This window comes from Dipodomys spectabilis, unplaced genomic scaffold (genome assembly GCF_019054845.1).
Source record: "Dipodomys spectabilis isolate Male_0828 unplaced genomic scaffold, ASM1905484v1 ptg000600l, whole genome shotgun sequence".
Taxonomy (NCBI): Eukaryota; Metazoa; Chordata; class Mammalia; order Rodentia; family Heteromyidae; genus Dipodomys; species Dipodomys spectabilis.
In genome coordinates this window covers 490,877-506,070 of record NW_024871277.1, presented here as the reverse complement: position 1 = coordinate 506,070, position 15,194 = coordinate 490,877, and the positions used below count along the sequence as shown (strand labels likewise).

The following is a 15,194-nucleotide window of genomic DNA, read 5'->3' as shown; positions in this document are numbered from 1 at the left end:
CAGAGGAGCTGACCATTTTCTTTATTACAGTGAATCTCAGTTTATAAGGAGATTCTTGTACATGAATATCTATGTGTGTGACTATATTCAGCATTAGTATACCAGGTGGTAGCTCTAATTCTCTTCCACCTTTTTACCACCATCTAGTCAAAGGATGTGTTGAGTTCAGGACAGACATTTGCCATTGCATCTGGTTACACAGGAGCAGCTCCTTCCGCTGTGAGAGGCTCACAGGACGGCTGTGCGTGCCGATCTGTGACGGCGGTGATTGTATAGCAGGAGCTCTGTACTATACGCTTGACAGATAGAAGAGCTGGTAAGGAAGTTTCTAGGGATGTTGTCATTACTAGATCAGCCCCAGAAAAGTAACTCATCTTCTACCACGACTTCTAAAAAATACTCTTTCATATAGAGAGATCCCTCCTCTTCAAAAGGAAGCAGAATGAATACAAATGAATTGTGATTCAGGTTTTGCTCTTCACGTCCCTCCTCCATTTCAGGGATATGGTGAAAACTAGGGGCACAATTACGGAGACAGTTCTTATGTGTATAAGAAGCCAGAGCTAGGCCTCAGGCCCTTTTAATAACATCATTCCAGGCTTTCTTTTGATTCAAGTTCAACAATGAGAAGACCTCAGATTTCAGGCAAGAAAATCTGCCTATTACCTCCAAAACTATAGTCAATAGACAGTAAGTAAAAATTAGTAAGATAGAATAATTTCTAAGAGACTGGTCGACGGATTAAAATTCAATCACAAACTTGCAAGAGTCTGCCCATCTCTGGTTCTACTCAGAGAATGAATGCGTGTGTGCTGACTCTTCTAAGTGGAGTCACTTACCTGAGTGAGGTCGGGGATGTCCCCTTTATCAATACCAACTTGCTGCGGATTAAAAAAAAAATAAAAAATTACTAAATGGGATTTTTTTAATTTTTAAATTATCTTTAGGCATATACACAAAAGGGTTTCTGTTTGACATAGCAATTTGAGACACAATACATCTTGATCAATGTCATCCCTTCTTTCTTTCCCATCTCCCAAGTAAGGGGGATTTAAAAAAATTTTCAAATTTTTGGCACCCAAAAATTAACCAATGTGGAAGCTCATTGACAGCTGTTAAAACTGCAGCTAAATCTTGATGTAAAAGAATTCTCTTTATTTATGTATGTTTATATAAATGTATATATTACCATATATCCTATATCCCTTATGCAGTTTCCTACTCAATAGACGAGAAAAATGATTTCAACAGTATGGTTATAACAAATACCTAGAATTTTACTGGAAGCCAGAAACAAATGAAAAGACATCGAAGCATAAAATTTGAAGGTATTGTCCACAACCAGTCAAAAATCTAGAAACTGGGCAGGGCAGTGGGTGACAACTGTAATTCTAGCTGCTCAGGAGGCTGAGATCTGAAGATCATGGTTAAAAGCCAGCCTGGAGAAACCAAGTCTGTGAAACTCTTATCTCCACTGAACTACCCAAAAAGATGAGTCACAAGTGAGGCTGTGGTTCAAGTGGTAGAGCACTAGTTTCTCTCTCATTCTCTCTCTGGTCAATGTTGTATTTTCACTGCTCTGAACTTCTGAATCACAAGGGAACCAATGACAGAAGGGAAATGAGAGGTATAAATCTCACCACTTTTTGTCCGCAAGTATTCAGGGAGATACAACGCCTACAAGTCTGATACTTAGCCGGGAATAGTAAACTAAGAATAACTTGTTTCTATAAAAGGAAAACTGTTTAGCAGAAATGCCTACCTATAAAGCAACCCTTTTACAACATTTCAGCTGTCTCTGCCTAAGGAAACTTGAATATAAGAATCTAAGACACAGTAATTTTCCTGCCCTTCAAACAATGCCTCTGGAAATTTGAGTATTTCCACGAAATTGTTCAACAAGTCTATAAGATGGACAATTTATTATTAATATTTTCCAAGTAGCCAATGTGTCTGTATTGGTGGTTTGGTTTTCTGGTTCTGTGAATCTAACCCAGAGTCTCATACATGCTAGATACCACTCTATTCCTGAGCACCAGTTCCAGTCCCATTTCTGTAAAAAAAAAATGGTGGTGTAGAGATATTTAAAAAAATCTCTCTAGACTGCATCTTAGCTATCAAGGGCAAGCCATTCGTATGAATATGGCATGAATATTATTTGGAAAGACAGAGGGTCTATAAATTTGTTGAACAGTTTCTATCTTAACCAATCATAACCAAACCATTCAATGTTGCCTTCAAGCCATGTGTTCAAATGGTAGATAATGCAATTTAAATATGAAAGGAAACACAAGTGATTAGGAATATCCCACTGTGGTTTAAATGATTAATAAAATGATTCCTTCAAATTATCACCTATGCTATAAAAAGTCTTCCATTGATCAAGATGCACTGTACTCATCAACTGACATGTTGAACTGACATCCCTTTGTATAACTACTTAAAGATAACTTAAAACGTTTAAGCAGAAGTTTTATTCACAATGTTCAAATAAAAATACAATACATATATTCAGTTGTTTTAAGACATTCTTAAAATTAGAAGCGATTGCTGCATGGCTCCCAATGGTGTCAATGTAGCATGTACTAACGAGTGCGTGACATCAGCCATGAAGTCAAAACTTATGTGTCAGTGCCTGTGTGATGTCGATTAGAGAACCAGGTCTCTGTCAGCTGTCAGCTTCTGGCTCATGTACACCAACTCAGGGGAACACCAGGAGCAGGCAACCTGGGGTGGGTAGGGGAATATGAAGTAATCTTCTGTGCTGAGTGTCTGGACATAACCAATCCTTTCCCAGAAAGAATTCGGCAAATTTTATCAGGCTACCTTGATAACTATACTTAAACCACGGGAGCAATCATACCAAATACAAACAATAAAACCCATATAGAGCAAAGGAAAACACATGTGAGCAATTCTATTCTTTCCCAAAAAGACAATCTATGGTTCTCAATAACCATTAGAAAATATCTATGAGCATATTTATTATTATTCATTTATTGTTTTTTATTTAAGCCAGTGCCTACATTTATTTGCCTTATTATAGCAAAGGGAGATCTTTATTCTGGCTACATGTCATATATGGCAAAGCTCAAGAATTTTCATTTAGTGATAGTTTGTGGGTCTCGGATGCTAAAATTATTATTTCTGTGAATTAATGAAATTTGAAAGATAATATATGTACTGTAGTACTTTCGAAGTTGTGTTTATTGATTGTATTTTCAAAATTGAAATCGGTTGGTTGCTATATAGGATAAATTCCACTGGTGATCCTGCCAACGCACTACATCAACAATGCCAATATTGCCAATATCAATGTGAAGCCACGATCAGGTTTTATCCTCTTGCAGATAACCATAGAAACAACAGCTGTATGGTCATGAAGTAATTAAGTCTAAATACCCTTCAGAAACAATTTACAAGCTTTTTAAAGTGAGTTATAATTTGTTTTCCTCTTTCATTGTATTTAAGGTCACCAATACTGGAAGGAGGGTCAGAATTTAGAATACACACACGCATTAAGAAAGAAAGCATAAACTTTTCTAGAGAAAAACCAAGGGTTCAACAAAAAGAAGCACTTTCTTGTAACAGCAAATAGACATCAGATGGAATTTAAGAGTGAACCGCTCTTTCATTAGCCGGGCAGCAACTAGCTTCTGAGCTGTGGAACGTTCATTAAAGGCAGAATGCTCACCTGACTGGAGAGCATACAACAGCTCCCAGTGGCAGAGGTCTTGCCAGATTATATATTATATACACACATGAGCTAAGAGCTTTTAAATCAAATTCCCACAAAAGCTATTACTCACCTCGGCAACCTTGAGAAATTCGGACACTCGCGTCATCCTTGTGAGAAATCGCTTGTAAATTTCTAGGGCATCTTTACATTGTCCTTTCTTCATTTCAAAAAACTTTTCTAGAAGAGATCAATCAAGGAGCAATTTGAGATGAGTATCCTATTTTATTCTAAGGTCATGTTGGGATTACTACATGCAACCATGAGTACTGAAACTACTCAACCAGAGGTGTACCTGAATAGCTTAAGAAAAATGTTATGGGCTAAGATAATAATCTATCTCACATGAAACGATTTATAGATAAGAGAAAAAGAATTAAAGTAGAATATGTGAAGCGTCACACAGGTTAACTGCATGCTCTGGGTATCCCATGTACACCATGTATTGGTATCTAAGACAGTACATTCCTTCTAGTAACAACCTCAGAAGTTAATGACTGCATTTTATGGCATCCTTACTTTCTTCCTAACTCATCATAAACCAATATTCAGCACACCATAAACCAATAATCTATGAGTCATCCTACATTAAAGAATTTTTCAAGCTTTCTATACTCTAAACTTTCTGTATCAACTATAAGTTGATACTTTTCTGGTTCATAAATTATTTCCCGCAAATGGCAATAACGTATCTTTTAGTTATAAAGTAGCAGACTAGGTAAAACATTTGGCTTAGCAAACCTTTTCTGATTTCCTTGTCCATAATCCGATCTCTTTTCTCAGCCATTAGCTTTACAGACAAATAGGACCACTTCCCTGTTCTCCTTTGTACCACCAAGACAAGAATTCATGATCCTTATGGCTCAATAGCTCTGTTATAATCACAACACTTCCCCAATTCATTTCAAACCAAGTACTGCATTGCAGATGGCAGCATGGTAGTAAACACCACAACGGGACCAGGCGACTCTTATGACACCCGATGGTCCTGCTCATCCCCCGTTCCTTATTTCACATTTTCACTGGTTATTCGAGCACTACTTTCATCTTCTCTCACACTTGAGAGCTCTCTGTTCCTCAGCATGTAATTTGACTACCTCAAAGTATTTTTAATTTTCTCAAGAAAAGCTTAAAGATATATAATTACTCAAAAAACTAATTATCCAGGGTAGCTTCTCATTACCTTCTGTTGACAGTCACTGAGTGATTTTACTGTTAACACAGGCCTCCCCTGAAGGGTACTTAAAGGAAGCAAAAGAGGTCAAGGAAACAAAATGTATTGGTTTCTACTTGCTAAGATTCGAGAAAGAAGTGAGGCTTTTAAAACACAGTTAAATCTGAGGACATTTTCTTTATCTGTATTATCCTGATTTCTAATGTTACTGATACGTTGGCAGGAAAGAAATCTTTTTTTTTCAGTCTAAAAATTGGAAAACAAAGATGATTTTTCAAGATGATTATAAACTGACATGTTGACTTGTAACCCATTTGTTCAACTATGTAAAGATAATAAAAATATAATTTAAAAAGACTCATTTTGGTAAGACACAGTTTTCCTTTTCTCTCTTGAAAAAATATTCACACAATTTCTTGCAAGGGACTATGTTTCTTTACTACAATCTAAGGTTATTTCTTTCTATTAGAACTTCAGCAAAATTACAAGGAGAGAAAGAAACTGAATAGGTTCAATTTTCCTTTAGAACTAATATATCAAAAATTTAAGCAATTTTTCCCTGACTCTTGTGGCTGTATTTTTCATAATAAACTTGGGTTCAGCAACAAAAGTCATCCGTCATTATGGCTTTAAGTTTAATCTCATAAAATGGTGCACAAGCTCGGGGTCTAGGTCTAGAAAAATTACTACTTTTATAGAAAGAGAATGATACCCCCAAATGATGCTCTACCTTTCTTTCATTTTGAAGATAACATGTGCTGGTTTTCCGTATTTAAAATAGTCAAATTTGACGCGCGCGTGCGTGCGTGCGTGCGTGCGTGCGTGCGTGCGTGTGTGTGTGTGTGTGTGTGTGTGTGTGTAAGCGCGCATGCGCGCGCTGGGACTAGGGTCTGGGTAATGTCCTTTAGCTTTATGTTGAAGGCAGATACTCTACCAATTAAGCCACAGCTTCACTTTCAGCTTTTTTGGTGGTGAATTGGAAGAGTCTTAAGGACTTTCCTGCTGGGGTTGGCTTTGAACTTCAGTCTTCAAATCTCAACCTCCTAAGCAGCTTGGATTACAGGCATGAACCACCAGCATCTGGCTAAACCCGACATTCCTAACATTAATATTTGCAAAGCAGTGACAACATCTCGTTTGTATCTTAGTATTAATTTTCAGAGGATAACTGTCACAGGAAAAAGAACCAAATGAGGCTACAATGGTTGATAAGAAATGAATTCATTATCTTGCCCATGTAATTGTAACCCCTCTGTACAGTATTTTCACAATAAAAAAAAGAACCAAATGAGAAAGAACTTCTTCCCGAGATGCACTCTTACAAATGCACATGGGGGGGGAGCATCTGAGGGGAATTCGGATTCACTCCAGCATTGCATGCAGGAGGACCTTGATTAAACCTCACCCGTAGACCCTTGACACTATCTTGTCAACACAGAAAATCATGCTTTCCTCAAAACAAGTGGCATTCTGGCTTGTACATCTGTCTTCTATACTGTTACTTCACAAGACCGGCTGGGACACCACCACTGAGCGTAGGCTTGGCCACACCACAGTGCTGGACAGGACACACAAACCACAGGACTGTGGTAGAAACACCTTCACTAGGGAAAGGTGCAACTCTGCCCCTTTTCTGCTCTAACTTGCCGGTATGCTATCTTGGTTCATGTCTTGAGTCACCAATGTGACACCGCATTCTCAGTCCATCTGTCTGTGAAATCAATGGAGAGCATGAAGTGGAACAGGCTGATTGGCATGGCGGCAGGGCTGTGCACGTGTAATTGCTAAGTGAACAGTGAAGGCACTCAAACCCTGAGGCAGCAGTGGGATTAAACCAGGCAAGGAAGCAGGAGAATGAGCTGGAAGAACTGCATTCTGATTTCTGACTGGCTGTGGACTTCAGAAAGATGAACAATTCAAAGGTATATGGGGTTTTAGTTTAGAGTCTAATGGCATACTAACAGAAATGGGAGTAGGGAGGGTAAGTAAGTTCAAGAGTTCTGTTTGACTCTACTACAAAGCCATAGTAATCAAAACAGCTTGGTACTGGCACAAGAACAGACCTCAGGACCAATGGAATAGAATTGAAAACGCAGAAATAAACCTACAGAACTATAGCCATCTAATCTTTGATAAGGGAGCTAAAAAGATAAAATGGAAGAAAGACAGCCTCTTTAGTAAATGGTGCTGGCAAAATTGGTAACTACTTGTAGAAAACTAAAGCTAGATCCTTATATATCACCCTGCACCAGAATCAGCTCCAAATGGATCAAAGACCTCGGAGTCAAAGCAGACACTCTAAAAACATTACAGAATGGAATAGGAGAAACCCTAGGTCTCCTTGGCACAGGCTGAAATTTTCTTAATAGACACCCAGAAACACAACAAATCAAAGAAAGGTTGGACAAATGGGATTGCATGAAATTGCAGAGCTTCTGCATGGCAAAGGACATGGCTAGCAAGACCAATAGAAAGCCCACGGATTGGGAGAAGATCTTCATTGGCCATACAATGGACAAGGGTCTCATATCTAAAATATACCTGGAACTCAAAAAATTAAATCTCCCAACAACAAATCTTCAAAGAAACAACTGCCCAATAAATAAGTGGGCTAAAGACTTAAAGAGAAACTTCTCTGAAGAGGAAAGAAGGATGGCCAATAGACATAGGAAGAAATGCTCAACCTCCCTAGCCATAAAAGAAATGCAAATCAAAACAACATTGAGATACCACCTCACCCCAGGTAGAATGGCTATAATCAAGAACTCTAATAACAACAGATGCTGGAGGGGATGTGGACAGAAGGGAACCTTACTGCATTGTTAGGGAGTATAAACTTGTTCAACCACTTTGGAAAGTAGTATGGAGGTTCCTCTAAAGACTCCACATAGAGCTCCCCTATGACCCAGCAATCCCACTTTTGGGCATTTACCCAAATGTTCACAAACAAGACCACACTAAAGCTATCAGCACGACTGTGTTTATTGCAGCATTATTCACCATAGCTAAGATATGGAACCAACCCAGATGCCCCTTAGTAGATGAATGGATCAAGAAAATGTGGTATATATACACAATGGAATTCTATGCCTCCATCAGAAAGAATGACATTGCCCCGTTTGTTAGGAAATGGAAAGTCTTGGAAAAAATTATATTAAGTGAAGTAAGCCAGGCCCAAAGAAACATAGGTCCCATGGTTTCCCTTATTTGCAATATCCAGTGTATGTCTGAGTCAAGCAGAAAAGGTCAGATAAGTTGATGTTAGGGAAATAAACCCTAAGATATGTATTCAAATGTTTTTTCTTTCATGTGATTGTTTCTAACACATTTATAAGATTATTTCTTTGTTGCTTTGTATGTCCCTGCCCCACAGTATAACCCCTGCTTTCACGGTATTTGATGTCGGTATAATTTGTGGAGGGGAAGGGGAAAAACAAATCATTTAAATAGGGATACAGGTGGACCCATTACAACAATGAGATGTACAATCGTTAAGTCAAAAACGAAATTTACAGCTTTGGTGGGGGGGTGGGGGGAGGATGAGAAGGGATGGGAAGGGGAAACAAAGGAGGAGGCTACAATGCTTGATAAGAAATGTACTCATTATCTTGCCCATGTAATTGTAAACCCTCTGTACAGTATTTTCACAATTAAAAAAAAGAGTTCCGTTTGAGACAGTCTTGAGTTAGATAAGAATAAGAATATAACATTTAAATATGTGTCTGCAAATATTATGACACTTCACTAGACATCTACAGAACTGACGTTCAGAAGAAAGCTAAGAGCTGGAAAGAATAGATTTGGGGTTCGTCATTTGTAGATGATAATTTTTTATTTTAATTAATTCTTTTTCTGCTTTTCCTGGGGTTGGATCTCAGCCTAAGCACTGTCCCTGAGCTTTTATGCTAAATTGAGCGCTCTACCACTTGAGCCACAGCTCCCTTTCCAGCATTTTGGTGGTTAACTGAGATAACCACCAAAGTCTCACGGACTTTCCTGCCTGGGCTGGCTTCGAACTTTGTTCCTCAGATCTCAGCCTAAGTAGCTAGGATTATTGGTGTGAGCCACCAGCCCCTAACTGCAGATAATTTTTTTCTAAAGAAAAATATAGAGAAAAAAATGATAGCAAAGTAGATGGCTAGAAGTGAACTTTAGCAAAAGCTTACATTCATAAATAGTGAGAAAGAGAATAGTCTATGAAAGAAAAGAAAAAGTTTATTCTTTTTTGCTTACTGATAAAAATCTCTACCTTGAAATAAGGATATGTTTGGTTTTGAGCTTCTTCTGAAGGGCAGGAATCTTTTTCTCCCCTGAAGGCAAAACCTCCAGAAACACAGTGGAGATGGCAATCAGTGGCTCAACAACTCCTCTCCTATCGCTTGGATTTGTGTAAAGTCAGGGTGCAGGACGCAAAGTCAGCTCTGGGAAACCTGCAAGGGTAGACTTGGTCCTGAGCCATTGTCTTGTTCCTTTGCTGTGGTGACTCTGGTGGGTTGTACGGGATGGGCAGGGAGATTGTTCTTCTGCAGTGTTTGTTCTCTGGTCCCTCAGCAGCTTCCTGGATCTTGAAGAGTAGTTACTAAAGCTAGCCACTTAATCTGATTCCCAAATCCCTGGATTACAACGCAGGCATCCATGCTCCGCCTTCCCAGGGTTGCAGAGCATCTGTGGCGGCAAAAGCAGCTCACCTGGCTCAGCAGCTTCTCCACAACATGCGCACTTACTGTATGAATCATCTGAGGAGGCTGAGCCTAGGATCAATTCTTGGGGGGTGAGGGGGCTTCCAATAGTCACATATGCACCTCACTTACTCTATTATAATTCCTTTATCTTTAGAGTATGTAGAAGAGTTCTCTTCCCTCCTCTTCCTCCTGGCAGTAATGAGGACTGAATTTAGGACTTCATGCTTACAAGGCACTATTGCAATCACTCAGCCACACCTCCAGTCTGTTGGCTCCGAGTTTGTTTATAAGATAGGGTCTGGTACTTTGGCCAGTGCTGGCCTTGGACTGAGATCCTCTTCCCTACAACCTTCTGAGTAGCTGGGATTACAGTTATGAACTGCTGCACGGAGTGAGTTTATTTCTTCATTTATTGAGATAGGGTTTCATTATGGTATGCAAGCACAATCCTCCTGTCAGCACGCACCGCCTGTGCCACTACTCATGGCTAGCTTCTGATTCTTGGACACAGTATTTGGTACTTGAAGTGGGTGAAGGAAACAGACTCTCAAACTGTTAAATATGGAACTAGGGTTAAATCACTGATTCCTCTGGAATAATGGAATCCCATTAGCACAGAAGAACAAAACAATTACTTAAATTGCCTAGTAATTTATGAAATGAGTGCCTGGAACGAAGCTTATCAAACTGTGGGAGAGACCACCGTGATGGAAACAAGCAACCACACTGCTTCAGCCTGAAAGGATGATGAAAGTTCCGTTGTCTGCAGTATCGGTTGAAGGCACAGTCGGAGGATGGCCACCGAGCCTTCACTAGGGCAATCTCACTGCTCACAGCTGCATGGCTCCCCAGGCTGGTGGGCAGGTAGAGACGGCTGCTGTGAGCCGCTCAACTTAAGTGCAGGGGAGAAGTTCTACCTAGAGTCTCCATGCTCTCTGTTGTGAAAGTCAGGGCACTGCTGTAGAAAGCAACTGTCTGGGTAGATTCTCAGCGTGGGATGTGTCCATCTTTTAACTTTGTTCTTTTCCAACATCAACATTGCACTGGCTACTGTGATAGCTTTGCCCCTCCAGGCACACTTTAGAATCCATTTGTTGATATCCATAAAACAATTTTGAGATTTTAAGAAGAGCGCATGGAATCTATCGATCAAAACAGGAAAAAATCATCTCCGCACTTGGGAAGACACAAATACTAAGAAGTTTCCTGTCTGGGAGATTTTGTTCTGGCTGAAGAAGTGGGTCCTTGCTTCCCTGGGGGGTCATGTATCAACCCATATTTTACCAGGAAATGAAATGATTCTAGTCTACCACCCTCTTCCCACCCACACACTCTCATCCACAGTATGGAAAGAGAGTCAGAATATAGCTATCCCAACACACCCTAGGAGGCAAGGTGAAGTCTGACCCTGGAGGGAAAAACACTTGCCAAAAGAAGTGTAAAATATCACCCATTTGTTGTTGTTGGTAGATTTGCCAGATTAAAAAAAATAAGACAGCAGATTAAACTGGAGATACATGATAAATAACTGTTGGTGTGAATGCATACCAAATACTGTCTTGTTAATATTAAAAATGTATTCATGTTGATCTGAAATATAAATTTAACTAGTTTGTCCTATACTCCTCCTTCTCACCAACTCCTCCCCCAATCTAACAACATTTGTCATCAAAAATCTGGGAAAGTGGAATGGATCTTAAAGGTGTAGGGTGGGAAAGAAAGTGCTACATTAGATTTGTAACAAAATCGACAGTTTATCCATTTGACTATGCTAAAGCAAAGCATGTGGAGGCACTCTTTCACAGTGGTCCCCAAAAGGAAGTCCTCAAGCCAACAGACACAGTGTCACTTGGAAACTGATGAGGAATGCCAATTATCCAGCCTCTGCCTTAGACCTGTTGAATTAGGAACTCCAGGCTGGGTCCCAGCACCTTGATTGTAATGAGGTCTCCATGTTTTCTTGAGGAAAGTCCTTGAACACTTCAGAGAGCACTTTTCCCTAATCTTCTGCACTGGGACTTTTACTAGACTAAGTATGCACAGAGGAAAGGGACATACCTAGACATTAAAAAACAACAATAACAACAAAAAACAACGGAGCCACAGCTCCAATTCCGACTTCGTGCTAGTTACTTGGACGTAAGATTCTGGACATAAGAGTTTTCTGCCAGAGCTGGCTTCCAACAGTGATCCTCAGATCTTAGCCTTCTGAGTAGCTAGGATTACAGGTATGCGCCACTGGTGCCTGGTCAGTCATAACATCTTAAACTTGGCTGAACTCCCTGAGGGAAAACAAAAAGTGTGCATACCCCCGAACCTGAGCTCCTCTGGAGATGTGGTCCTTCAGACCCCTGCCCACAGCCTGGGCCCCTCTGGAGATGTGGAGATGTGGACCCTTCAGACCCCCACCCACAGCCTGGGCCCCTCTGGAGATGTGGAGATGTGGGCCCTTCAGACCCCCACCCACAGCCTGGGCCCCTCTGGAGATGTGGAGATGTGGGCCCTCAGACTTTTCTGCCATGTGCTTCCAGCACCTTGTCTGTTACAGTTCAAGTGTTCCCCCCTCTGCCCTGGCTTCGGTGGCCTGCACTTTCCCCTTGTCTCTGTCCTGATAGCCACCACTTTGCTGCCCCACTTCTCAGTCTCTCCAGGGGTTGGGGCAGACATTTGCTCTGTGTCCTTGCTTCTCCAAGGAGAGTTTCTGGCTTCTCTTCGCTCAGCTCCTGTCTTGCCCAGGGCAGTGTTGGTATCTAAGCTCCTTCCATGTATACTGGGAAGCAGGGAGTTAGTTCTGGCTCTGAGATGCCTGGGGACCCAAAATGTGTCTATGTTCTGCACCAATCTGAGAGGAGGCTTTAGGACATGAAACTCAGATCCGGCAGACAGACAAAACTACCTGTGGGATTTCCTTTTGCTTTCTAAAAGCAGACCTCTGGCAATTGGCAGAATCTCTACATTGGGTTTCTGATCCTTGCAAAGATCCACAGAGATGGGTTAGATTCCCATCCCCAGTTCACCTCCACATCTGGCTTGGACTTCAGAAGGGAGTAGAAGGTCACAGTGAACTTAACCAGGTATCCACATCTGTCATGGTAAACTTAACACAGATATCCACATGTGTCCTAGTTCCTGGCACCTGACAGGCATTCACTGAACCAGAAAATGCTTTTTATCTCTACCCCAATAAGCAGAGGCCACCTTCAGAAGTCATCTGGCAGGGATGCTGGTATACAACCACTGCCATCTAAGGATATAAACCTCCCTGGCTTTCATAATCCCAGAGGATATTGTATGGATGACTCTGGGCTGGTTGTACCTATAGAGCTTCAGGCAAGAGAAAAGCCTTGATAAGTGATGTGCATGCCAAAGAGAGAGAGGAAGAATCCACGAGAGAGAATTCATCCACCTGCCATCTCCAGGAAGCTTCTAAGGGTCCTAGGGCCTGGGTACTTTATAGACATTCTCTCCCTATCAAAGGCAAATTGCGGAACTTCCCATGACTAACATGGGATCCAAAGTCTGCTCAGCTTCTTCGGTTTTGCAGAGTATCTGATACTGAATCTGATATGAGCAGGGCCCAGATGGAGGCAGGATGGACTAACTGCTCCAAACTGAAGCCACACAGGCCTCTGCTCTGGGGGTAAAGCACCGACAGGAGGTTCGAAGGCCTCAGAGCCCATGAAGCCCCTTCCAGGTCGGGCCTTCAGAGCTTTGTAGCAAAGCCATGTGATGTTCAGATGACATCTATTTTTGTTTGGAAAAAATTGCTGGGTTACCTCTGAAAACTGAGATGCTGGCCACAGACAATCCAGCCACCTCCACACACACAAAGGGATGCTATCTAGGGTGCCTGGCTAGAAAGCTGGACTAGCATCAGGACACTCCGTTCTCAAATGGAGGTGATCTAGCCAGTCATTTGAAGTGGGCAGGTAGGCTGCAGTCACGGAGGGTCACGGCAGCCAGCCAGCGCACCAGCTCTCTCTCCTCCACCACCACTGCTCTGATTTCTCCTTAAATTTTATCTCTGAGCCTGGGGGAGATTCTTATGACCAGCTGGCAGAGAAAGAAAAAAAAAATCCAGCTTGGCTTAGCAATGGCTCCTCATGCTGATACCAGCTGGAAGTGATCTGCCAAGTTCTCGCTCCACAAAGGGATGACCTTGACAGGAAAGGGTCAAACTCTGAGCAGCCCATCCATCTGATTTTCTAATCTGTCACAGTTGAAAGATCCAAGACATAGGAGCTACACCAAGGCATAGGTAGCTCTGGATTGGCTTGGATGATAAAGGACATGGAAAATTAAAACCAAAGGATTTAATTTAAGGGTATTAGACAGTGCTTGCAGAATGGATAATTAGCCTGAGGCAATCTTCATCCACATGTAAATCATGTAGCATGCACAACACACCAGCTTAGGTATCAGGGAATGGCACAGACAGAGGTGTGACCTTGGAGATGGAGGTTGAGCTGCAGGCTGCAGAGCACAAGTTCCACCCCCCCTCTGGGGACAGGCCAACCCTGGCTTCCAAGTCCAGCCAGTGGTGGCCATCATTGCACCACAGCCTTGGGACACCAGCCAAGACTGAGGCAGGGATGGAGGACTGCTCCTTGGGAGAACAAGAGCAAGCTGCCTGCACTGTGGTCCAGCGATCGGAGGCGTGGCATGAGTGTCAATGCTCACAGGGCTCTGCCAGCACCACCACGTGTGGACTGTCTCAGCATCACCACGGAGCCCCGCACGACGCAGCCCCTGCTCCACCTCACCGTCCTGCAGGTGCCGAGACACAAGACCCGCCCCACAGGACTTGTTGGCCTCACCCGGGACCCACAAGCCAGCCACGTTTCCATCCCGTTGCTCCACCTACCGAGCAAGTTAATCACTCCATCGTTGTAGCAAGCAAACAGTTTGATAAGATCTTTGAAAAGAAGCATAAATGCAGCATTGATGACTCCATTTGTTAGTTCGTTTGGGTGCACCTAGAAAAAAAAGAGGAACACTGACTTTTAGGTGGGTATCATCCAATGGGTATTTCCTCCCAAATCACATGAAAATGTCTCAAATGCTAAGAAATTTGCTTATGTTCTACAAATGTTGAGTAACTCTTAGCGTAGGCTTAATGATATAAAAGATGGGTTGCCTTCGGGGCTGGGAAGGTGGCTCAGTGGTAGAGCGCTTGCCTTGCATGCATGAGGCCCTGGGTTCGATTCCTCAGCACCACATAAGCAAAAAGAAAAAAGCCGGAAGTGACGCTGTGGCTCAAGAGGTAGAGCACTAGCCTTGAGCTGAAGAGCTGAGGGACAGTGCCCAGGCCCAGAGTTCAGGCCCCACGACCGGACCCCCCCGCCCCAAAAAAAAAAAAAAAAAAAAAGACGAGTTACCTGTGTGTTGGCTTCAATTTAGGTCAATGAAGTTAGGCCCATGCATTAAAAGACTTAGGTTCATTCTGGTTGGCCAGTGATCCATAGGGCAGACAAAGACAGCTTTTGAACAGCTGGTCTCTTGTTAAATTTACAATGTGATATTCCCCCTATCTAACCGTGTCCGTGAATGCACACAGGCCCTGGGAACCTGCAGCGACCTCCATGAACGAAGAGCAGGGGTG

The 15,194-nt window shown here is 42.1% G+C and overlaps 1 protein-coding gene across 5 annotated transcripts in view; it reads right to left on the bottom strand.

Moving 5' to 3' along the window:
- The window catches only part of Snap91 (synaptosome associated protein 91), a 114,415-nt gene that overhangs the window by 49,885 nt on the left and 49,336 nt on the right, over positions 1 to 15,194 (bottom strand). For all 5 annotated transcript variants that reach the window (XM_042671126.1, XM_042671129.1, XM_042671124.1 and 2 more), the window contains exons 7-9: positions 14,457 to 14,568; positions 3,810 to 3,916; positions 840 to 881 (exon numbers count right to left, since the gene is read on the bottom strand). In XM_042671126.1, coding sequence (XP_042527060.1) covers positions 840 to 881; positions 3,810 to 3,916; positions 14,457 to 14,568 — 261 coding nt within the window. The remainder of the gene's footprint in view (positions 1 to 839; positions 882 to 3,809; positions 3,917 to 14,456; positions 14,569 to 15,194) is intronic.